The following is a 27,417-nucleotide window of genomic DNA, read 5'->3' as shown; positions in this document are numbered from 1 at the left end:
TTGAAAGTTTAAAAAAAATTTCTAGAATTTTGTTCTATAGTATACTTGAAAAATTACAAAAAATGTAGTTAATACAAACAGTTTTGGTATTAAAACAAGTATTAGACAGAATGAATGAAAGTCAATCACAATTTGAGATATAAAGCGTTCTCTAATAATTTTTTGCGACAAAATTATGCTGATACAATTCTGGAATTAATAGTTTTTGATGGGAAGTCAAATAGTTGCTTGTTTTTAGTTTTTTTTGGATAAGCATCTTTGTTTTGATACAATCAACGTTAAATGAATTTTAAAGCGTCTTCTAAATTGGTTAACATCAGTTAAAACTGTAATAAATTTAGATTGAAAAAAATCTAAAAATTAAGGAACGTGTAGTTTTAAACACACTCTCAAGGGCTATTTTTTCTAATATAATGAAGCTTTTGTTTTCTACCTTTTTTGGAAGGTATTGTGCTACTGTCTAATAATAAATTATCAAAAGTTCGTTAAGTACAAAAAAATATCAAGAAAACAAGAATTAAAAATTTAACTTAAAATCCAAGATGGTGAGGCCTCTTCCACGGAACCCTTTAAGTTCCGCAGAACACCATCTGGGAACCGCTGACTAACTGTAACATTAACTTGATTTATTTTTTCAAAAACTTTGGTTAAGGTTACAGTAGACAAAGTAAATAGAATTCGCGTCATTATTTACATCTCTTTTAAAGGAAATAAATCTGCGTTAGAAACTCCTTTACAGTCCCTGGCCAAATCATTAGACGCACTTCAAGTTTCTATGTAAAATTTTAATCATGAGGTGATACTATACAGCTTTATTGATTTTACGCAACTGAAACCGTTTTGCCCTTGTTTACGTTCGTCTTCAATTGGTCAAATTAGCCGATATATAATATAAATTTGACGATTAGATAAATTAGGCGATAGATTATATAGATATAGAATATTTATTATATCAAGTATTATATTAGAATATTATAATAATTAGACCAAATTATTAGACGCACTGTAGTTTTTAAATAATTACATGTTTTCCACGAATTTGTATGCTATACTTTTATATATAAACATACATGTAATGATTTTTTATTCAGGGAATTTGTTATATACTTCCTATTTGTGTTTATTTTTAAAGATTTATTTATTTTTAAAGATTTTATTTTATTATTACAATATTAAGGCCTGTTTACACGGTCCAAGTTCTTGAATCCGAGAAATTGGAGGAACTTCTCTGTTCAAGAAATTGGATGATTCGTCGACACTATCCAAGTTCTTGAATGTCACCGATTGGTCGGAAGAAAAACTTGCGCATGCGCATCGTTCATTTTCAACATTATAAACTCATACTTACATAAGTTTAAAGTAAAATGCATTTATAATAACACAAATAAACCACAACAGATCAATTTATTTGGACTAAAATATATGAAAACCGACAACAAAATGACATGATTTGATACCTGCTTGTTGACGTCACAAAACCTAAAACGCTGATTGGTTAAAAGAGGAAAAACTTGGATGGAGAGTAGAACATGCTCTACTACCGTCAAAGGACTTGGACCAAGTACTTGGATGATCGTTTACATGATCCAAGCTCAAAGCAAAACAAATTTCCATTAATATCAATCAATCTTCGTCCAAGAACTTGGATCATCTAAACAGGTCTTAAACCAATTAATACACGAACGTGAACAAATGCAAATCGGTTTCAGCAGCGTAAAAATAAAAAAAGCTGTATAGTATCACCTGATATTTAAGATTTTACATAGAATCTTAGAGTGCGTCTTATAATTTGGGAAGGGACTGTATATTTCTTATATGAAGGAAATAAATGGTACCTTTAATATGTAATGTTTTCAGGGCTGTAGTATAAATTGTAACTTTATCTATATTTGATCCACAATAATATAGTCAAATAAATATTAGTACGTAAAATATTTTAACTGAACTTTCTATATAATTATTTGTTCTTTTAGAAACCAAATGAATCAGATTCTGCGAGTCAACGACATGATCACATCACACTAGAAAATCATGATAGGTAAGTTTCATTGCATTTTTGTTGTTTATTGTGAGGTCATTTATAAAGGTTTCATAATATCACAGAACTTGAGGTAATGTTCTTGAAATCCTAGATATAAAATTAGAAAATTAATAAGTGGTCACACCAAATAAACATCAATTATTGTGGGATAGTGTCTTTTGTTTTTAAATTTTGTTTTGTAATACAAAATGAAATGCGTAATAATGACTTAATCATTTTTATCTTTCTTAAAAAAAAAAAAAACAACTGCTTAAAAACCTTTGAAATTTTCAAGATATTCAAATGAGACTTTTTTCATTCGTTATAACTAGCGGTATTTTCTCATATAAAGTGACTTTAACCACTATAATATATAAATAATTTATTTTGAAGAGTTAATCATTTAATGTAGCATTTCGGTACTGATAAAATTCTGCTCAATTTACCATTATAATTTCTCTAGAAAAAACTTTCATCAAAAAGTAAAAATATACTCATTTCATTTATTGCATGAATTTCCCTTTATACTTCGATGTATGAAGTCGCCTTCTGTTTAATTTAATTGTAATTTCAGTATAAAATCTTCCATCAAAAAGCGAAAATATGCTCATTCTATTAATTACTTCAAATGAATTTTCCTTTATACTTCGATGTATGAAGTCGCCTTCTGTTTAATTTAATTGTAATTTCAGTATAAAATCTTCCATCAAAAAGCGAAAATATGCTCATTCTATTAATTACTTCAAATGAATTTCCCTTGATACTTCGGTGGATAAAGTCGCCTTTTGTTTAATTTAATTGTAATTTCAGTATAAAATCTTTCATCAAAAAGCGAAAATATGCTCATTCTATTAATTACTTCAAATGAATTTTCCTTTATACTTCGATGTATGAAATCGCCTTCTGTTTAATTTAATTGTAATTTCAGTATTAAATCTTCCATCAAGAGGCGAAAATATGCTCATTCTATTAATTACTTCAAATGAATTTCCCTTGATACTTCGATGGATAAAGTCGCCTTTTGTTTAATTTAATTGTAATTTCAGTACACTGGTTATCATAAATTAAGGAAAATTCACAAAAATCGCGATAACTCAAGAAATTACACATGGAATTTTATGAAACTTACCCACAATATACAACACATAGTAAGGTATTAAACAACATAAAAAGAAATTATCAGACATTAATAGTAGTATAGAAATTAGCACATGTATAAAATAAACAAATTGGAAGTATCGGTTTGCAATAGAAAAAGTACCTTTAATATGGAATATGATTGCCTCTAGAAGCAATACAGCACAAACAGCGATGTGTGATGCTTTCAATTATGCGGTCTATCAGTTCAATAGGAAGTGAGAGCCATTGCTCTTGTAAAGCAGTTGCAAGCGTGGCAAGGGTCTGAGGGGGCGGATTGATGGCAGATACACGCCTCCCTAGAGCATCCCAAACGTGCTCGATAGGATTCAAGTCCGGGGATCGAGCTGGCCACTCCATGCGAGTAATTGTTTCCTGTTGAAGATAATCATCAACAATGCGAGCTCTGTGTGGTCTTGCATTATCGTCCTGTAACAGGAAGCAATCACCAATTGCCCCGGCATATGGGCGCACATAAGCATCAAGGATGTTGTCTCGATAAACCTGAGCATTCACGGTTCCCCTTGGAAAGACATGGAGATATGTGCGCCCTCCTAAGGATATGCCTCCCCAAACACAGACACTGCCTCTTCCGTATGCATCTCTTTCACGGATGTTTGATGGATGATAACGGGTCCCAGGTTCTCTCCATATCAAATAACGTCTACTGTCACTTTCTAGACTAAACCTGGACTCATCCGTAAAGAGAACAGGCCTCCATTGATCTGACGTCCAGTGGACATGTTGTCGGGCCCACTGCAAACGGTCTCTCCTATGGCGTGATGTGAGCGGCACGCAAATGGCTGGTCGTCTCGCATACAGACCACCTTCGTGGAGCCTTCTGCGCACAGTTGACGTTGACACCAACCTTCCGGTGGCTGCAGCAAGAGAGGATCTAAGATGTGTCGGAGTAGCGGTTCTATTCCTGCGTGCACTTAATGTCAAATATCGGTCATCGGCACTGGTCGTAACAGTTGGCCGTCCTTGACTGAACCTCCTAGACGCCGAATCTGTGGTTTGAAATTGCCTCCAAAGTCTATGAACCACAGATGGACTCACATTTAGCCATCTGGCCACTTCTGATTGACTCTGCCCTGCCTCTAGTCTCCCGATGGCTCTCCATCGTAGTTCTTCAGGCAAATGATGCCTAGAGGTCATTATTACGAATTGGCTATCTCAGATTTTCAATGTCGCAATCACAGTAAAATTTATGTGCTTTCTCTCAAACTTGGACTTTTATGCTCCAGGCAGATGACGTAAGCCGAGTGCAGCGCCACTAATTTGCATATTGCAATTTTACTCAGCTACTCTTAGTGGACAACATATGCAAATTTTGCACGGTTTGGCTTACTTTTGAAAGAGTTATCGCTATTTTTGTGATTTTTCCTTAATTTATGATAACCAGTGTATTAAAAGTTTCATCAAGAAGTAAAAATATGCTATTTATTACCTGAAATGAATTTCTCGTGATGCTTAACACTAGATTGCCTACGGAAGTTAATGATCGGATTTTCATGAACTAAGTGTCAATCTTAATGGTTCCGGGGGGTGACCTCAAATATGCTAATTAATTAGTGCTAACTATTAATTAAGTTACGAAATCAGACACAAAAACGTACTTTTTCTGAATAAATATTTTTTTTTCTCCATATTTGGAATCCAGACACTTGAGGGGGGGGGGTAGACAAAATTTTAAGAAAATTGGGTCACAATAAAGGTTTATATATTTGGCGATAGTCCAGAAAACCACCAAAAAAAGTAGCCAGCGCAAATGAATATTTTAAGATAACCCATTGACTAATTCAAAAGAAGAATGCTCAATTTTACTAGGTTGCTATGCAACCAAGTAAAAAAAAATTGAAATACTGCTCTGTGATTGCTCGGAGAGGTTTAATTAATAGTTAATAGAAAATATCTCGAAGTTTCTAGGCAATAGACAATTTTTAAGCTAATTTCTGTCCAAAAAGCAAAATTTTTTTTATTTTAATGTCCTTTGAAAAGCAAATTTGAATCAATTTATAAATTATTTATGATTTTCTAAGTTTTTAGAATTTAAATACATGAACTTTTTATCTGATATTATTTAGATTATGTTGTTTTTGCTATACTTATTCGAGGATTTCATACTAAAATCAAATTAACATAACTTATTATGACTATATACAAAATTTTAGGGACAATCATTTTTACAGCTTTAATCGAGTGTTCTAGGCAAGAAAGTTTGAAGAAAACAAAAGTGCTTGAAAAATAAAATGTATATTGTATAGTAATGCTAATGCACATTCACGAGGTTTTCTATAATTTACGATATTTCTTTTTTCTATAACTCAAGGAATTGCTGAATGTTCAGTAGTATTTTAAAAACATTGAAATATGTTATGTTTAAGAATAAGATATTGAAATAATATGTTGCATAATGTAGGATTCATTGTTTAAAAAATCGCTTCATTCTGCTAGATATATGACGATGATTAGCAAATAGCATCCTCATGTTTCGATACATTTTGAAACTTATGTTCGCAAATTCACCATAAAATGTCGCACAGCATATTCTTCAATAACGATAAGCTACATTTACCACCAAATATTGCTAATATGATTATTTTTGTTTTCTTATATATGTTACTGACAAAGTATGAAACACCGGCATTGTATAGAATGCCTAGGCATTCTATACAATGCCGGATGTTTTTAGGCAAAGTATGAAATGTGAGAGGTATTACATACTTTCCCTAGGCATTGTATAGAATACCTAGGCATTCTGTAGAATGACAAATGCTATTTAGGCAAAGTATGAAAGAAACATACTAATGAGGTCATTATGTAAATGATGTGCATGTTACAGTGAATGACCGAAATCGGTGGTTGTTGACAATCACGTAGTCTCTTTGGTGAATGTCCGAAATATTTATTACATCCGATTTGATATTAATTTATTCGATATTTTAATACTTACTGACGATAGATTAGAAGAAACATCAGTGTTTGGAGTATCGGGCAAGTATATACCGGGCAATGGCACTTGAAATTAAAAAATTATCAGTGTAGGATATACCGGGCAGGAGTACTTGACCTTTAAAAAAACATCAGTGTCGGGTATACCGGCAAATGTATACCAGGCAGTGGCACTTGACTAGACCTTTGGTAAATGTCCGAAATATATACTAGGTCTAGTTAAGAGCCACTGCCCGGAATACAAATTGCCCGGTATATCCTACACTGATGTTTTTTTAAGGTCAAGTGCCACTGCCTGGTATACCCTACACTGATGTTTCTTCGTCAGTAAGTATTAAAACATCGAATAAATGTAATTATATTCACGAATAAATTAACATAAAATCGGATGTAAAAAATATTTCGGACATTCACCAAAGCGACTATGTGATTGTTGACATTCTCCGGTGAAAGTCGACATTCACCAGATTTCGGTCATCACAGTATCATGCATTTCTTAAAAATAAAAATGCCATTCTGAAAGAATACTGAGAGTGCCATTAAAAAACATTTATTCAAAATGTGTAAAGAAAAATAAAAAGTTGTGCAAAGCATAATTTATGCCTTTCTTATTAAGGGAAACAAAATTTTCATATAAAAAATAAGAAAATAACGTAATTGTCATTTTTGAAAGACATTTTGACGATCGGAGATGCATTTTATACTTTGCCGGTTTTTCATTAGGCATTCTATAGAATGCCTAGGAAATGTGTGATATATAAATCATTTCATAATTTGACGGCTAATTTTAGGCATTATATACAATGCCTAGGCATTCTGCAGAATGCCGGATTTCATACTTTGCCGGTAACATATATATATCTGATACGATACTCTCTTTTCAAGCAGAGCTCGTAAGGTTAAGATACTGAAATGGGGGCATGAAAACTTAAAAGATAAAATATTTAATTTCATTAACTCAAAATATCTGGTCTCAAAATTTTAATTTTAAAGTTAAATATAACTTTTACAATATTGATGCTCTTACGTTTTTAAAGACCACATAAATACTGTTAAAATATGAAAATGCATATGTTTACTTTAACGAGTGCAAAATCCTTATCAAAATAATGATCAAGACCCAAATATAAAACAGTATAATTGATGATGAAAACTCAACTGGCTTCAAAAAATATGAAGAGGGAAGTAAAAGTCGACATGTTTCGTGCGTTCAAATATAATCGCCCATTCTCAAAACTTGTCAAGCTTGAATAACTTGTGATTTTTATTATTGGATACTCAAAACATGTCTATTTTTATTATCATCTGTTATTTATTTTTTATTATTTTTATTATCAATGAAGTTTTTATATTTTCGATTCAGTTTCTTGAGATTATCTATTTAGTTACACAACATATTAAATTATTTCACTCGATATTAAAATAAGTGTTACATAAGTTATAGGCACAGGCTCTTAGATTGAAAAAAATAATAATTCACTACTTTGTAAAATAATCAGTGCAATTTATTTTTTTATTTTTTATTTTTTGCTGCTGGCCTTAACATTTTAATTTAAGGACATAAAATAATTCCATTTACAATTGAAATTTCAAAAGTCGAATGTGAAAATGGAATGTCCCCCAGGACCCGGAATTGAAATTAAATAGTTTCAAGGACAACTATTTCAAACGAGTTAACGTTTCTGTCATCGAAGTTCTTTGAAAAGGTATTTTTTTATATATCGATTCCAAAGTTTATTCTGCATATATTTTAGGGTATACTTTCGAAGTATTTTGAACGAGTTTATTTTTACACCCTTATTTGCTTAATATTATTATTAAATAATTTGCTTAAAACAAATTATTCAAGCTACATGATTTAATGCATTTATAGTATAATAGTAAACGGGGCTTCCGTCGCATATCCTTAACCTAGATACCGATATCATTAAATAAATGGAATAAGCTTAGATATATAATAAAAGTTAATTTTTTCCTCGTTTTTATTTTCAAGGAAATATGTTTCGATCAAACAGATTTCATTTTGGAAATGAAATTATTGAGTAGGTCCCTTGGAGCAATATCATTCTTATCCTCTTTTGACGAAATATAGGAAAAATTGGTTTTCACAGTTTCTGTAAAACGTATGTTAACCTTCTAGCCACTTTTTTAAAATTTTTATTTATTTATTTTTAATCAAAGTAAGTTCGGAAATGGCGTATTTTTTATTGCATTTTTATTTTTTGAAATCAGATGATTCTAAAATTGGCACGGCTTCGGAATCTTCACACAAATTTCAATTTTTATTATTTCCTGCTTAACAAAATAAGGCATTTTTCCTGATAACAAATTATACTACAATAATATCTTGGGAATCGTGCTAGGGTAAAAAATTAAACAAAATAGTTTAGTTTATTATCCGGAAAAAAATCTACATGGAATCATAAAGAAAGAGTGAAAGATATAATGAAATAATTAGTGAATCAGATAATTAGTCAGATAATTAAAAATTTATTTTCATAACTAAGATGTTAGGGCGACATTTAAGATATTGAGATATTTTAAGACGCTTAAAAATTTTGGCTACGTATTCGACAGCTTTTTATGTTCGATATCTTTATACTATTTGTAGTGACTTCGAAAACATCAGCACTATTTTAGATAATCTATGTTGAAGTCACAAGAAACAAAACAAAAAAAGTCAATCAATAATTTATGCTCTTTTTTCGAAAAAAATAGTATGCTTAGTAAATAATCAGCTGTTTTGCATTAAATAAATTTAAGCAGCGGAATGTTTTTAATTTCTTAACAAGGTTTTATTCTTAGCTAGCAGACAATAATTCTTTTAAAAAAAACTTGACTATAATTTAAAAAGGAACTTTACTTAAAAGAAAACCTAAATTAAAGTACTAAAAAAATTTTTTAGTATATTAATGAAAAAATAATAAACGTAGTAGGGTAAAGAATAAGATTTTTAAAAATGTTAAAATTTAATTAAATAGTTGGTAGAATAGTTCAGCGAAACACAGCGTTGAGAAATTTGCGATGATGTGAGAGATGCTTAAAAATGTTGACTACGTATTTTTATTAATATTTATCAAAAATATATTCAAGAAATTGACAAATATTTTATTTCAATTCTATTCATACGTAAGTATATTATTGAAATTGTATAAGTTATTGAGAAAAAAAACTAAAAAATAAAAAATAATTACTTTAAATAAGCACAATCTGGTGTATAATCATATTCTATCAGAAGCATGCTTTTATAAAACTCGACAATCGGTGAATAAAATGTTTTTTATTCAGTAAAATGTTTTATTCAAATTTCATTACTAAATTGCTAATAGAATTTTAAACGACTAAAAAAGAAACATCGTATTTTATATTTTTAAAAGAATAAAAATAAAAAGATTAGCAAACGATTATTAGCGAGAAAATTATGAATGAAATTTTACGTTACGCGCGTTAAGTCAAATTCCTCGTAAGTTTATCACATTTTAATGTTAATCGCCCCATTTAATCATTTCCTCAGTGTCGCCAAATTTTTATTTTTTAAATAATTAATTTTAATTTTTCTCATCTTCTAATAAATAAAAACAATTGAAACTTTAGATTTTTCAATTGCAAAATATGTAGATTAAAATGGTATTAAAAATTCCATACCTTATAATTCAAAATATTTTCAACCTCATTTTAATTAAATATTAAAATATAATAAATAATTTTTAAAAATTATTTTTTTTCATGAAATTATCTTTGGGTAAATGTGTTTGATGAGTGGGTGCAACTTTTTTTTTTTGAATTGCTTCATTAGTTTTTAAAATATGACTGAAAACGCAAAAAGCGAAATTAACATTAAGGGGTCAAAAATTTGAATCGCTTTCCTGACCAAACTATGGGGACCACTATTCCCAGATTGCGGCTACCCCCTATATTTTGAAGATGAGGAATCCAAATATGTAAAAAAAAGTATATGTTTATTCAGAGAAGGTACGTTTTTGTTTCTGATTTCGTAACTTAATTAATAGTTAGCACTAATTAATTAGCATATTTGAGGTCACCCCCAAGAACCATTAAGATTGACACTTAGTTCGTGAAAATCCAATCATTAGAACGAAAGTTATTCAGGGTGATATTTTTTATTGTTAATATTTACTAATAACTTGTTGTAAAACTGTAAACAATACAAAAAATTTTAAAAATTAATTTTAAACAAATTTATTTACGCATTCACAATGCAGTCATTTTGACTGCTTTTGGGCAATATTGGTATATGCTAATTTTCCGTCTTTCTAGTGTTAAAATCGCAAATGTATAATTAAAAATGAATAGAAATATGGGATTTGTTTTAGTGTTCATCATCTGTCAATTAGTAATCAGAAAAAGAAGCATCACAGTGATCCAGGTGGATCTTCTGGACATATGACAATAGGATCATCGCGTAGTGAACCTGATTTAGGAAAACCCTCCAATCCATTAAAACCAGTTTTCAGGTGAATTTTCCTTTTTATTCAATCTTTTTAATTAAAATAATGCTTTGAATTGGATGATCCATGCAACACTCCAAATAGAAATCGTCAATGAAGAATTGTCATAAAAATTTAATTGTATGATGTATTTAATAATAAACAGAGACTAAAAAGGACGCTTTACCGAATGTGTGTGGATGGTCATTATCTGCAAATAATTTCTTTGTTCATTTATAAACCTTTCTTAATATTATCACGTTTTTTAATTTGATTGTTATTCATAAATGTCCTTTATGATATTATAAAGTGATCACATGATATTACCTTATTATGCAAAATTTTATGACGAATTATGGCAATTATTAGACGGTAAATAAGTAATTACTTTTATAGTAAATTTTGTGTCTAATTATTCAATCAACGTATGCAATTAAAATAATGAATACAAAATTACTATCTAATATTCTAAAGCAATATTACGAGTCAGTTTTTCGCACAATTGCTAAATAATTTCTTTGGCGGAAAATGTTTAACGAGTTTTTGTAGTAACTAAAAACTTTAAAAAAATAATTTTAATTAAAAACTAGTTGAAGAATGAAGTTGCATTGATAATCTAGCAAAACTATAAAGTTTTCTTTTTCTCCAAGACTATCTGAAACTAAATCTGCGTTTTTACAATAAAAGAAAGAAAAATCTTTTAATTTTGATGTTTATTGTTAAGAACTTGGCGAACAAAAGCACTGGGCGAGATCAAATGCTCAGGTAATTAGTGCCCCGGGAGAAAAGTGTAATATGAAAGAATAAAAAACAGTGTCATACATTATTTTAAATTTTATTTGATATTACCAATATTTGGAATGATGACGAAACATGAATGGTGTAAAAATAATTAAATAAATAAGAGGAGTGACAAGGAATCACACTACCTCCGTTTTATACACCAAAAATAGTGGAAAAGTAATAAGTATAGTTGCGTGATCTATTTTTGGCGCACCCTTTAAATATTGAGTTTTGCCAAAAAATGTAACCCGGACTTTCATGGTCGCTCAGTATATCTCCACCCCCTATGTCCACTAATGTCCACGCCTATTCCTCCCATTCTCCCACCCATAGCTCCTTCAATTTGACTTGTCTTTCAGCTTAGAAAGGGCCTTAACATGTAAAGTCTATGGCGTGCTTGTCATACTTTGAATCGAATTTTCTTGTTTAAGAATCGGAGTGATCAATTAAAAAAAAAGGCTAATAATTTTTTCAATCTTTCCTATCCATGAAAATGTAGGTCAATTTTTTTTTAATCTTTATTACTTTTTGTAATATTGCCTTTGTAACTCAAGTCACTTTCTACGTTTGAGTAAGGGAGGAAGGCAACTTCCACCCCCAATCGTCTCTTGAGGGTCTAATCTTCTCCGTAGGTGGTCTTGCTTTCTCCCTGTTCAACTCTTTTTGAAAATCTTTTTCTTTCTCTGTCCTTTTGAAAAACTGATTTGGGGCGTTTTAAAAACCGATAGCTTACTTTTTATTTATAAGCTTGTAATTTATTATGAAAATTATATTCGCTGAAAATTCGTTCATTTTATATACATTTTATTTAGTAGTAATAATTTTCTTGTTTTTATTCATTTTGAGAGTGGAATTTATTTTTTAAATACATTGTTCACCTTTTTTTAAACTTTTTTCCTTGATTTTTAAAGATATTTCAGAATTAAAAAATTTAGCTTCTGAATAAAGTGAGATTAATTAAAATCGAGACAATGACGTAAAGATCTTCCACTATACTATAAAGCATCACAAAACTGCAATTTTCCTTTTTTTTTTTTTTTTTAAATATATCGTACACTCATTTGTAGGTTTAAAAAAACATTTACATTAAAAAAATTTAAAAGGTTGCAATTTTTCCATTCCATAAATAGTTTTAATTACTCCAATAGCTGGGATAGCTTGTTTTTCCATGGTAAGGGGGAAAAAAATAGCTAGTACACAAGACCACACGTCATCCAAACATGAAGAAGCACTTATCCCTGTTTTTAGGGCTTTAATGTAAATACACAAGAACACTAAAGTATTATGACATTTTTATTTAAAACAGTAAATGAAGTAAAATAGGAAAATATACGCATGTATTGTAAAAGTCTTTAAAAAAAAAGAAAAAAAGGAAGTAAAAGAACATTAGTGGACATAATTAATATTCACGAGAGAAAAATACAAACGGTATCAAAATATGATTAATCGCTGCTTAGGAACGCAACACTGAAAATATTGAAACCAGTTTGATTGCCAGATGAAATAGAAAGAATGAGAAATGTGATTATTATAAACACCACGAAATTTCATCACGATAAATTAAAAAATAAAAATAAGTTGTAATACTTAAGAGTTAAGCTTCTCTTTGTTACTTCAGACTGTCAAACTGGTTTTGATGTTTTCAGACCTGATTCCTTAGTTGATTCACTAGATTTTGAAACTATTAGTCTTTTTTTGTTACTTTAACATTAATCTGTAATGCCTAATTAATACACTTTTTAAAACTTTTTTTCGCAATATTCTAAAAATATGTATTAAGAGTAGTTATTATGTAATACCTTATGTATTTAATAACGAGAAATTTTTCGAATTCATATTAAAAGTGTCTAATGTAGTTTTTATTCACAATTTTTCGCTCTTTTATATTGATAGAAAGAAGTATGTAATCAATGGGTTATTTTAATTTCTCTTCCCTGACCCTCCTTTGCAGAATGAAGTTCCTTTATTATATAAAGTAATCACAAGATTTTACTTCATAAAAATTGTCTGATAAAATATAAATACCGTTTAACAACCAAAAGCTGATAAATAAAATATATTCGCTCTTTAATAAATAAGTTATAGTTTCCTTTATTCCTTTAAAATAAACTTCATATAAAACTGCGCTCTCAAAATATGCAGTTTAATAAATTTATACTAAATAGCTGCTTTACATCAATAAGGATTTTTTTTTTCTTGCATTATTGTTAAATAATATCTTTGGCGATATGTTTTTAAAGTAACTATAATTAAGTAGAAATAATGTAAGTAAAAATGATGAATATGAGTTTGTGGGTGAAGTTTTTCATTTATCCGAGCTAAGTTATTAGAATAAGTTAAGTGATATAATCGGAATCTAGATCTGTCTTAATATGATTTAAAATTTTGTGATCATTAAATCGAATAATTTTTAATTTTGATCTTTCAATTTGTGACAAATAACAAATATCCCCGGTGTTTATTTTTTGAGATCGAATCATAATTCCAATTCGGAGTTATTTATACAATAATAAATGTAGTTAGCAAAAGTAATAATTAAAATGAAGTTAGTTTCTAGTGAAGGTTAATTTAGTGCATTCAAATTGCGAAATTCAAATATTTAAGTCTAAATCGAATTTACACAGTAAGCAACCATATTTGCCTAAACAATGGATTAAATGTCAACACAGTTTTTTAAAGTGGTAGAATTTAATTAGTTTCAAAACAGTGTAACAATCTTTAAAAAACAAAATTGAAAAAAATTAATTAAAATTAAAAAAAAGGTTGTGAAAAATATTTGTATTTGAATGTTAATTCAAAGAAAAAATTAAATAAGTAATAAAAAATAAAATCTTGAACTCAAGGTGTTACTTTAACATAAAAAGTTTTACAAATTAGCAAATCAATTTTTAAAAAAACTAACAAACTTTATTTGATTTATAGAGAAAATATAAATTTATTTTTATGTAGTTACTTTATATGAATTGCTTTCATATGACTACATAGTAAAATTTTATAAATTTAAATACTCTGGTTATTATTAGTTCTCTAAATAATCAAATCAAAATAATCAAACAATTCAAATCAAAATAATAAACAATTCAAGATGTAATTAGAAAAAGTGCATGTTAAATAAAATGATAAAACCATTTTGAAAATAAATAAAGCCGTTTTAGAGTTTAAAAAAAATATTTCTTAAGTTTTTCTTAGAAGGAGAAAAAGCATAATGCAGAGTGAGTCTCTTGTGATATCTTTTAAAAGCTAGTTGACCCCCGCAGGTTGTAATTCCCCCTTTTCTGTGACAGTGGTTAGTCGATTAGTTTCGGATTACTTAACACCCCAGGAAATACGCGCACCCCCAACAAAAATGTAGGGGAGACAGTAGAGCGGGTTTTGGAGGTGCTATATATTTCGTCCCTATTCGGGACGAATTCTTACTGAAGGTTTTATTAGAAAGGAAATGGAAAGGCCTTTAAAATAACTGTCGTTGATAATGTTGACGGAAGCGAGCAAGGCTCCCTATAGACTAACAGTTCAAAATAAATTATTATTCTTAATAAGTCTCCAGGGAATATTTTGTGCATCCATTTTATTTCTATTTAGAAAATTAGAATCAAAATCAATTAGCTTAACCTATTTCGTAGCAAAAAATTTTTTTTTGGACCTTTATGAAAAAAAGGTTGAAGAAGGCGCGACGTTTTGAAATCAAACATGCTATACCCTAAATTATTATTATATTATTATTTAAATTATAACCGTCGTTGAACAGCCGACCCAAATGTTTGGGCTTATGACTACTAATGTTCAATTTCGTAGCCTTGTAATTTTGAACCCAATCCAGAAGACAAGGGAACTCCTGGATCAAGTATTGGGAGAAATTTGCCTTCGTGGAGGACTTTTTGATGGTACTAACCCTTACTTGCGTTACATGGAGAGGAAAACGACGAAAATCTCCCACAGTTAACCTGACGGCAAGGGGTTTATGACTACTAATGTTCAACTCCGAAGCCTTGTAATTTTGAACCCAATCCAGAAGGCAAGGGAATTCCTGGATTAAGTATTGGGAGAAATTCGCCTTCGCGGAGGACTTTTTGATGGATCTAACCCACATTTGCGTTAAAAGGAGAGGAAAACCTCCCCCGGTTAGCCTGATGGAAAGGGGGCTTTAACCCATGATCCGTCTACCACTGAGGATATTTTACGTCAGCACTGTGTTCGGTGCAAGCCGAATGCAGAATTTGTATCGACCAACCATCAATGGGATTCGAACTCGGTTCACTTTATTGGAAGGCGAACGCTCTATCACGTCTCATGGTATATCCTAAAGATGTTCACTCCTTAACATAATGAAACGCCAGCCAATTCCAAGAAAAGCGAATTTATACATAAATTAAATCGGTGCAAGGAGCAATTAATTTACATCGAAAGATAATTCCATTGACATAATGTAAACCAAGGATAGATGTGGCCCCTATGTATAAAGGAAAATCCTCCTAGCTAATACTGGAGTTGGGGTGTTTCTTTTTTACTTATGGTCTGTATTTTTACACTGTTTACAAACAGTACTGTACTATTAATATAGATATTTCTTTGAGAATACATTTATATCATCCCTGTTAATTATATCTGATATAGAAAAAGAATAACTACTGTGCAAATAGAGTTGTCTAACAATAGGTGTCACTTTGTTTCTTATGTGCATGCACTGGATCTAAGTGCACCCTATTAGTTGTTTTTTTGGTATAACATACCACACCGTTTGTTGTATTCTTGCTAAGAAACAACTGATTTATGAAAGTTCTGACAACCCACCATTAAATATCAAGAATCTGTATAAAGAGCTCTTCATTCATTCGAAAACTCATGGTGTTGACCTTATTTCTGTGAAATTCAAGGTGGTGTTGCAATAATTAAGGGTAAAATATCACCCTCACTGGAGTGATTGTGAACGAGCAATTGGACGATTGGAAGCAGGCTGTTATATATATATATATATATATATATATATATATATATATATATATATATATATATATATATATATATATATATATATATATATATATATATATATATATATATATATATATATATATATATATATATATATATATATATATATATATATATATAAATAAAGATGAAATAATGAGAAGAGAAGAAGAAAATTATTAAAATAAAATAAAAAGATTAAAATTAAGTTCAATAAAAAGTTTTCTTTATAAAAAATTCGGGGAAAAAGGTTATAATGTCTTTATCAGCTTACACGATTATATCCGTAGAAAGAAGTGCTTTCTAATATTGTATCAATATAGCCAAAGCAAAATATATCAATACAATAGTGTGAGGAGCGCTCAAAAAAATATTTTGAAACAAAACAGAACACATCAAGTAGTAAAATTCACGTAAAAAACAGAAAATAAAATGTAAAGGAAAAACTGAACAGAACACAAAACAAAATCTGCAGAGCACGAGTAGTTAATTCATATAAACTTACATGTAAGAGAAAATTTTCAAGAATGATTTAAAATATTTCCGTAGTAAAATTGTCAGATTACAAAATATGAAAACAGAAGCTTAAATACTGTTTGTCTACGATAGGTACTCTGTCCGCCATTCGTCTGGAGGGGTGGCGGGGACTATGGTAACGCGGTATGATTATTTCAAGTAGGGGTGCGGGGTCCCTCTTTAAGACTGGTTTCGGTGGGAGAAAAGGAGACTTCTTTCTTCGATCTATTGTATTAGCCCTAGAGTTAAGAGAAATGAGCATTCGCGCCTGAAACATCGTTTAGAGCGTGTGATTCCTTTTTTTTAATCTTTTCTCTTTTTCAAAAGCTTCTGTTTTAGAAAAAAAATTAAAAAAATTTATATGTATGTATGGAATATGCATGGAAATTGTATAAAATTGTTTAAAGCAGCTCAATGTTTTATTAATAAATAACTCATCTATAAATTTATCATACATAGTAAATTGGTTATTAAGAAAAAAATAAATTTGCTAATAAAAACTGCTTTTAATAAATAGTGAAAAAAAACTGTACAGGTTACAATAAAATATGAATAAGAAAACGTAATTTAAGCAAAAAAAACTTCAGATAATTTCAGATGGTTTGATGGGTGCTGATAAAAATCATCGCTGATAGTTTTAGATTTCATCCTAGTTGCGGTCACTTGCTTTCAGTTTCAAAAAAATAAATAAATAAATAAATAAAATATTTAAAAATTAATAATCAAAACAAAGATATTTAATATTTCTCCGGCACAGATAACGTGAACTATTTTTATTTTCTGCAAAAGTTTTATCTCCTTTTAAAATCAGAGTTATTAAGTTTAAGCTCTTCACTTTTTCCAGAAAATTCAAGTAATAAAAGAAATTAACTGCTTTAAAAAATTTGCAAGTTTAGAAATTAAACCATCTAACAATCAATGAACATTCATAATAAATATCATGAAATTAAAAAGTAATATTAAAAAAAACCTGTACTACCTTTAATGTCAGAATTTGTTCACTTTTTTTCCTTTGTATTTAAAAAATAACAACTGATTGAATCGAGAGAATTATTTTAAGTAAGAAAGAAATATTCATGCGAATCTTAAAAAAGTTCTTGAATCAGATTAAATAAGTCTCCTACTGGTGGCTGAGTCAGCCAATCTGGTATACTCCCCATACAAGCTATCATCGAAGGCGAAAGAAAAGGAGACCTCTTCATCGAAGCCACCCTCCCTAAAATGCTCTCTTCTTGTTTCCATAGCACCAGACTGCCGCAGACTTTATGGCGGACAGAGTACCTATCGTAGACAAACAGTAGAGGAATTTAATTTTAAAGCTCATTCTTACATCAGTACTGAAGTGTGATTTGTTAGTTACCAAGGATTGGCTCAAAAAATGAATGTGTGCAAGGTGATATTTAATTACTCAATTTTAATGATTTTAGAAAAAAAATCATTTATTTAAGAAGGAAAAAAGGAGAGAAAGAAACATGAATTGCCGTTTTGCAGTTATTTTTAGCCACGGAATTGCCTGAAATAGATTTGCACTTAGTAAAAATTATATAAATTAACCAAGAAGTTTTTAATAAACTTATTTATAACATACAATTAACTCAATGACTTCACATAGAATTTTATACTTTAGTTGGATAACCATTGTTTTTTTATCACATTTTTAAAGAGTGTCTTTTTTTTTTTGTGCATAAATAAACATTGCTACATGTTCTTTTAATTCTATTCATTTGTTTAAAAATGGTATTTAAATAGACATGTTTAGAAACATTCGTATTCTAAGTAATTAGTTTATTTATATTAAAATTAAAATAATTTTTTTTATCGTTTAAATCACAAAAGCAGATATTTTCTTCTTTTTTAATACCCAAATCTAAAAAATTAAAATTAATATTATCATCATGATTACGAAGTAAGATTACGGGTAAATATTATTTAAAAAAATTGTATAACCTTGAAAATTAAAGATAGTTAAATCATGAATAAGTCTAAAAACATGTTCAATATTAAGAGCATTATTTTTTTTTTTCTTCATTATAGTGCAAAAATAAGTTAGCCAAGAGAGATGAAAAATTAGATCCTTGTGGTATTCCATCAATTTGAATAAAAATTCTTTTCCATTGTAAAGGTAGTTATTAAAAAGACAAAAATTAATTAGAATTTCCCAATATTCAAAATCGCAATTAAGGATATTTTTAAAATCATAGTAATAGTTCAAAAAGACATCATTTAGTTTAGAAGTCACAATAGAATTAATTTTATTATCTTTAATAAATTCTCAGCTAGGGTAATTATTAGTGATAATTCAAGAAAAACCTTCTGTAATAATATTGTTAATAATTAATACTTCAGTAGTTAGTGAAAATGGAAACCACTATGCACATATTTTTCCAGCATTGTGCTTGAAAAAAGAAAATGAAGGCAGTTAAAGTATAGACACTTAAGTTTCGTTCGGATTTTTTTCTTCTTCTTTAGGATATTAAAACTTTTTTTAAAAATCAAATTTTAGACCTGGAACTATTCAAAAAAATATTTAATTAAAAGTTTGTGTATTTAAGTTAAAAATTTTTCTCCTTAATTCTTGTTTGTTCATTTTATGCACATAAGTCCGAAGATAGTTGGAACCCATCAAGTAAATTAGAGAAAGAATTACCTTTGATAGTCCTAATTATTAGTATCAGATAATCATGTGCTATTACAATTTTAATGGTTTGATAGGGTAACGTTAAATCTTTTATTTTAAATTACAAAATATTACGATAAAATTGTAAGTTATTTTATTTTTCTTTAAACCCATATAAATAAGTTGAAAAAATTAGTGCATACAATAATTAGAACAATAAAATCGAATATGAAATGGTACTAAAAGACATGTCATTCATTTCATCGAATCTAGGTTTTTGATCTTCAAAATATTTCCCAGAAGCTTAGACTAGAAAACAGGTCGAAATTCGTAATGATGCTCCTCCTCCCCCCTAATATATTTCCTTTAAATTTGAGCTAAATGGAATATTATTTTTACGTAAAGAAACAAAAGTGTTACAATAGTGAAATAATAACTGAAACACATTTATAAAATCTGCTTTAATATAAAATGTTAAAAACACATATTAATTTCTTTTCCTCATATTCGTCGCGCAATTTTCACTTATTTTACAAAATAAATAAATAAATAAAATGGAGGATAAAGAAAACTTTATTTCTAAAACTTTATTTATTATTTTAAATGTTGAGTTCAAAATAGAATGCAGAACTAATTTAATTCGAAATAAAGGGAAAAACGTTCATTCGCTAAGCAGATTCTAAATTGAAGACTGAATTTAAATTATGAAGAAAAAAAACTAGTGCAGTTTCAAATGGAGAGAGGTAAACATTCTTGGATGATCTTAAAATCATGTACGAGGGGAGAAAATTATTTTTTTTCTTTTCTTCATTTTAATCTTGTAACTTATAAAAATTAACTAGGTAATAAATCTTTTAAAACGTACATATTTTGTTAAGTTGTGTCAAATTTAAATACTAAATTAAACTTGTCGAATGATGAAGAGAGTGTTATTTTAAGAGTTAAAATAAAAGTTTATGTTATGTTTGTTTTTTAATATATAATAGATCAAAATTACATATCAATTAATCTCTTATTAACACAGCTCTTAGAAATATTCTGAATTAATGTAATAAATAAAAACTATTTTACGATAATCTTGATAATCTTTTTTTTTCTTCCAAATATGGCCATGGCTACTGTACCGAGGGTATTCTTTAAAAAATCCATAAAAGATATGATAAAAAAGTTGCTAAAAGAATTAGCTAAAAAAGATATTATTTTGAGCGGGCATAAAATGTTTTTTAAAAAAAGGTAATGTAATATTACTATTAAATATTTTTAATAGTTCTGAGAATTTTCCATAGTTACGGTTTATTAAAACCAAAGTAAGCTGTTTTGTGACCAAATTACTCCGTTGAACCTTAGTTAATAAAAATGTCGTTTCTTAATTGTTGCACTTGAGCGGCAAATAGTTGAAAACATAAAAAAAGATAGAGACAAAGTGCACGTTTATAGAAAAAATTTGAAATTCTTATGATCAAATTTAATCCACACACATAGATCGACAAATATATAATTATTAATAAAGTAAATTTTTGCCTCAGCGGTTATTCAATGGTGCACACGCATTTTTTTTTAAATTTAAATATCGTCTGGGCTGATAAGTAATTTGAAAATTTTAAGCGGTTCAAAATTAACCCAATCGAGAACCTTTCCATTAAAATGCAACTTCAGCTTACAAGCAACAAGTAACTAATATATAAAATAAAGGATTTAAACATCAGTATTTTTTTAAAAAACTGTTATCCGAATAAATCTCCACGAATTTGAACTTGTTTAAAGAGTTTATCATTCTCTTTATATTTATAAGTACAAATCTTAAAATAAATTATAAACAAATTTGGTTAATAGAAATAAATATATGCAAATTTCGCGAAACTCAATTAAGTAGTTTCCTACGTGTTTGAACTAATTAGCTTGTTTTAATTTGGTCCACAGGCCAGTATAGCAAAGAAAAAATTTATTTAATAAAGTTAGATTTTCAAAATTTGCATTTAATTAGTTTTAAAATGTTCTTTTTTTAAAAAAGGAGAAATATAAATCTTTTTGAATATTTTGAGCAGAGAGGGCTTTTTGAATTTTTATGATAATACATTGTAAAAATGCACATGCCTCATAAATAAACAAGCTCTAATTTTTCTATAAGATGTTTATTATTATTTTTTACTTATTATTTAAGGAAAAAAAAATATTGTTATTATTGTGCTTCTTTAATAGATAGTTATAAAATATACATTATAGCCTCAATATTTTGTTTCCATTTTACTTTATTTATCATACACAAATATATAAATAAAATATATAAATAAAGGACACTTTACATGAACCCTTTTAAAATCCGTTTTTATAAATATAATTTATAACTACCAAAATATGTCTATAGCAGTAAAAAAGATTAAAAAATTTTGTGTCGGAGATGCTTTGAAATTAAAAATATACAGAGTAAGGTCTTGATAAATTACACAACTCTTTTTTTTTCTCAATTTGTAAACAGAAGAATTATTTAAAATTGAGCTTAAGTTATTAATTTAAAATAAAAGTTGTGTGTGAATAACATATCTGAGACAAGAAAAATCAGTTTGAGCAATTAACGATACGTTCCTTAATCTATTCATTCAATAAATAAATACATGAAAAAATTAATTAATTAATTAAAAATAAATAAATTGAACTTTTATGAGTGGTTAAACCTAAAATCTAACTTTTAATGAATGAAAAGAATTTTATTTCTCGGTAGTTGGCACTTTTAATTGAGCCTATGCTATGCTACGTAATTTACACAAAAATATTTACTTATTGCAATAATTTTTCAGGAAACTTAAAAAATTATGTTCCAAACATTTCAAATTTTAGCATTCGTTTTTTTTTTTTTTTTTTTTCATTAAGACATTTTTCTTAATAATAATAATACAATAACGAGCATTTAATTACACCAAGTTCACTTTTTGTCCCCAAAATATCATTGTGCAGATGAAATGTTATTTTTTTTATATAAAAGTAGTTATATACAAAAACAAAATATTATAAATTTAAATTTATTACCTCATGAGAAGGAGGAGGGTAAACGTCCCTCTCAATCTACATATACAGAGATGCAAATTTGCTCTGCTCCGTGTAGAAAAATATTTTCTATTGAGGGCAAAAGTTATGTTTATTGTATGATTTTTTTTACTTACCAGAATTATCTTAAATTATGCAAGGTTTCGTCTTTTAACTCTTTTCCACTCAATAAAATATTTTAAAGAAAGTGGAGCCGTTGGCATTGCTAGAAAATATATCAATCCCTATAAAATATAATGTGAGCTAAAAAATTAAGTTTCATGCATTTATATAAATGTGTAAGAAATTATTACTTACAATTGAATTCTTGATTATAAGAAAATCCTTGTAAAACTTGTTTTAAGTATATATTAGTTACACTTATGACTATGTTTTTTTAAAAATAAAAAAAGTAGATGGAGTGTATATATTGATTACTATTGGTTTAAAAAGGGCAGAAGCACCTCCTGTTTTTAGTACTATTTAAATGTTTTGTGACAGTGATTCCCACCATGTGTGGCAAATTACCTCCCTTTGTGGTAGGATTTATGCCAATTTACAGCAAGGGTTCGATTTGTACATTCAACAAATTCGAAAGCCACCCTTCAAAGTGATTTTCACCCCTGATAAAATTTAAGATCTACAACCATTTTAGGTATTATAATTGGGCTAAACTAGGCAGGGACACCCCATGATTTTCACATTTCTCTGCCCTCTGTCACCACCAAAGGGCTATTCTCTATCTGCAGATGTTCTATCCTTCCCAGGATAATTGCCTTTTACATCCTGGTAATGTGATATGAAGAGATGTTTGCTTATCTTTTCTTTTTGCTTGCCGTACTGGAAAAATAAAGATTTATCTGAGGATCATTTGAAGTTTTTATTCTGCATTCTGGAGAGTTTTCTAAATGATTATTTTCAATGTTGACTGATTTTGCGCCTTTTTCAAATAATGCGCCCTGTGGCACTTGCCATGGGTGTCATACCCTAGATACGCCACTGGTGGCAAAAAAACAAAAATCCCATTAAGATAGCTACAGACATTGCAACCACTACTGGTACGCAGTCTTCTGTCAGAACAAACTCACGGCCATTAAATGAAGTTGGTTTGTATGCATCTCGATTCTATCACGTCATGTTTAACTTAATTTCTTTATTTCATTTATAGTATTTTTTAATTGTTAGATATTTCTTAATATTTAAATGCAGCAATTATTTAATCTTTCGATAAAATAACGGTTCAAATGAGAATTTTTATTAATAGAGCTTATAATAGTTTTAAAAAATTAGATTTTAATTGATTTTGTTTAATAAACAAACTAGATGATAATTATCATGAAAAAATTCTAAACTAAAAATAATTTGGCATTGTTAAAAGATGACTGTTACACATTTTTGTAAGTTGATAGGCTTTATTAAATGTCCTAGAAGAGATTAATAAAAGATTTCTCAATTCTCTGAAAGAGAGTACCAATCATATCTTACCATTTCATTAAAAATTGGAAATTGACATGGTTATTTTTTGTATTTTTAAATTGAACGAGAATTTATTTCTTGTTTGAACTTTGGTAATAGATTCGTGATGCCGTGGTTGTGCGAAATAATATCTAGTTTTATTTAAGTATACATTTATAAAAGCATGACAAATTGTTGCTTTATGGAGATAAAAGTAGCTAGAAGAAATCTAATAAAAAAATATATATATTCCAAGCTTTAAAAAAACTATTTGGAGGCTGCTTGAAAATTGGCCTCTCCTTACGATACGTCGGCTTGGCAGAAATGGAAGGCTTAAATTATAACGGGATGAATTGATTGTTAGAAATAATCGCTTAAATAAGGTCAAATTAAATGTAGACTCGCGTTATTGATAAATTAAAAATGGAATATAATTAAGTGAAAGTGAATTGGGATAAATCTCTCCTTTTCAATGCTTTATAAAATTTTTTACCCGTCTATTAAAAAAATTGCAAGGTCTGGGAAAATACTTCAAATTATAACTTTTTTATAATCACTGTTTATAAACATTATTATTTTAATCAATTTTTTGTAACCATCACATTTTACCAAAATATTGAATTATCTCTCTAATTTAAATGTGAAGTAATATCTAATAACTAAAAAAATAAAATAATTTATTTTTAAATTAATACTGCTTTCAAACAAACAAAAAAAATCTCATTATAAAATTGTAAGAAAAACTAATTTTAACGTCAAGTAATATTAAGAACCAAAAAAAGACAATAAGTTAAATGAAGAAATTTTTGAATTAATACTATTTGTAAGCAGAAAAAATAATCAGTGTAACTTATTTTAAGGGACGGGGAAATTCTCAAATAATTGCACAAAATTTTGTAAACCTAGCTTCATGGAGATATGGAAATTTTTTTGAAAAAATTACTTTTTTCGATTTACGTAAAAAACTATAAATGCTGCTATGTTTACAAAATTTTGTACAGTTATTTCATATGATAATAGCCTGAAGACAAATGGACTCTTCCTCCAAACGGAAATGATCCTTAATAGTATAGCACACGTCTGGCCCCTTGAAGAGTTTGGCACATCCCACGCACCCTGAGTCAAATATGCCTCAGTAGAGGACTTTTGGTGAAACAAATCCGCATTTGCTTAATATGGAGAGGACCAAGGTTAGCCTAACAGCAAGGGGACTCTAACCGATGATCCACCTACGAGTAAAGATATTTTACGTTAGCACTATGGTCGGTGCGAGCCAGATGCGGAGTTGAGTTCGATCAGTCATCGATGAAATTCAAACCCACGTCTCGAGCGTCACCACGGCTCGTTATATACCCATTGTAATTACTAATGTTTTTCTTTTTCCACAAGGCGTAACATTATAGGGAAAAACTTGTGTTACTTTCCCTAAAGCAAGATTTAAAGCTCTCCTCTAAAATGTGAGAACATTTTCTACCCTCTTTGCCTGCATTCATGGAACCATCCTTGCAGTGAAGAACATTTTGTCTGGATTGCTTGGATTTAGCCTTGGAGAGTATACATTTATATTCGCCTCAAATAAAACCGATGGAACAGAAAGGTCAAAAAGAAAAAAACCTCTTCCATTGACATTGAACGCTACCAATGGACTCGATAGTTTCGGTGTTAGTGTGGATGAAAGAAATGGTTTCCTCAATGCGATGAATATGTGCCGTGTAACTAGATGCTGTGTTATTATCAATTAGTGTTTTTTTTTTAATGCAAATATGAAAGAGAAATTATGAATGCGCTTTTCTAAACAAGTCGCAAATAGGATTTTGGGGGAAAAGGTTTTTTTTAAAAAAAATAATATCCTGTGAGTGTGTAAAAACAAATAATTTGTATTGTTTACTATAGATATATATATTTTTTGATGTATGCATTTGCTTGTTTATGAAAGCATAAGTAATTGATATTGATTACAGGGCAGAATTTAAGCTTAGTAGGGGCCAGTTCATTTTCAACATCCCCAAAACAAACTGTCGTTATTTTTTATTGTTAATTATTACATATCAAACTGTCTTATTTAATTAAACATATTACTTGGAATTTCCATTACGGTAGGTGTATGGAACAAGAAATAATATCCCACAACGGAACTTTTGATGCGATGATTAAAGAAAAATATTTCAATTTCTGGTGCCCAATGCAGTTCTCTAAGAATTTTTAGATAATTCGGCCTTGATTGATTCTAACATTTTACAGTTTTGATATCTAAAACTAAAAATACTTCTAAAGTAAATGGATGATAATATTCTGGGTGATTTAAAGTAGAATATTATTAGGTCATAGAATAATATTATGGGCCCTAAGCCTTTTTATAGATTCTACGTAAAGCCGGCCTTGATTGATTCGAACATTTTACAGTTTTGATTGCCAATACTTCTAAACTAAATTGATCATAATATTTGGGGTAATTTGAAGTAGAATAATATTTGGTCATAGAATAATATTAGGGACCCTAAGCCTTTTTATAGATTCTACGTAAATCCGGCCTTGATTGATTCTATCATTTTTCAGTTTTGATTTGTGAAAGCCAATACTTCTAAACTAAATTGATGATAATATTTGGGGTAATTTAAAATAGAATAATATTAAGTTATTATCAAAAATAGTATTTTGATCTGTTGATTCTTACTCTAATAATATTTTTCGAAATAATTCATGACTTTGAAGGTGAAAGTAATTGGTGTTTAAATAGCAAAAATATTTATTGATTTTGATGAAAAGTTATTAAATTTTTTCCTCATCTTTAATATTTTTTTATACTGAGCTTATTTACATTGTTTAACAGATTCGAAAATATTTTTAAAATTATTAAAATTTTTGAATCTTTTTCTTCATTCAGTAAAATGAGTTTATTTAAAAAGCGGATTTATTTTATTGTTTAGACATTTACAACCGTTAAATTTTTTCAAATAGTTCAATAATTAATATAAGTTATTTGGAATATGAATTAAATACTAGATTTCAAAATTTATATTTTTGATAATTTTTTCAATTCTTTCGATGAAATGTTTCAAGAACATTGGTTTTCAGCCCCTTTTGGCTCAAATGATTTTCAAAATTTAAAATTTTATACTAAACTCATTTTTTGGAGGTAAGGTAGAGAAATAAATTTAAACAATGAACATATAATTGATCTGTGGAATTATTCTCACAAAATGGCTTTCTTTTTTAAAATTACTCTTGATGTCCCCACTGTCCTATCTCAAAATGAAAATAAATAGATAAGGTCGAGAAATAAATTTAAACAATGAATATATAATTGATCTGTGGAATTATTCTCACAAAATGGCTTTGAGAATCTTAAATTTCTACTTCAGGATCGAGAACAATGTCATAAATAAGCTTTTTTTTAAAAAATGTTCTTATTTTTACTTGTTGAAATAAGTAAACATCGCTTGGCCCTTTGAAGTTAACAAAATAAAACTACGTGACTATTTAAAAATAAAATT

At 28.6% G+C, this 27,417-nt stretch overlaps 1 protein-coding gene across 5 annotated transcripts in view; it reads left to right on the top strand.

Moving 5' to 3' along the window:
• Positions 1-27,417, top strand: part of LOC107452153 (rho guanine nucleotide exchange factor 17) — a 314,558-nt gene that overhangs the window by 40,293 nt on the left and 246,848 nt on the right. For 4 of the 5 annotated variants that reach the window (XR_015430560.1, XM_087155432.1, XM_087155434.1 and 1 more), the window contains exons 3-4: positions 1,974-2,038; positions 10,447-10,587. Coding sequence is in view for 4 of the 5 variants with exons in the window: in XM_087155432.1 (XP_087011558.1) it covers positions 1,974-2,038; positions 10,447-10,587 (206 nt within the window). In the remaining variant the exon portion in view is untranslated. The remainder of the gene's footprint in view (positions 1-1,973; positions 2,039-10,446; positions 10,588-27,417) is intronic. The other variant, XM_087155433.1, reaches the window with a different exon arrangement.

This window comes from Parasteatoda tepidariorum, chromosome 11, assembly GCF_982258835.1.
Source record: "Parasteatoda tepidariorum strain Cologne lab strain chromosome 11, Ptep-v5.0, whole genome shotgun sequence".
Lineage (NCBI taxonomy): Eukaryota > Metazoa > Arthropoda > Arachnida > Araneae > Theridiidae > Parasteatoda > Parasteatoda tepidariorum.
The sequence above is the reverse complement of the archived record's forward strand: the minus strand, read 5'-3'. Positions and strand labels throughout refer to the sequence as shown.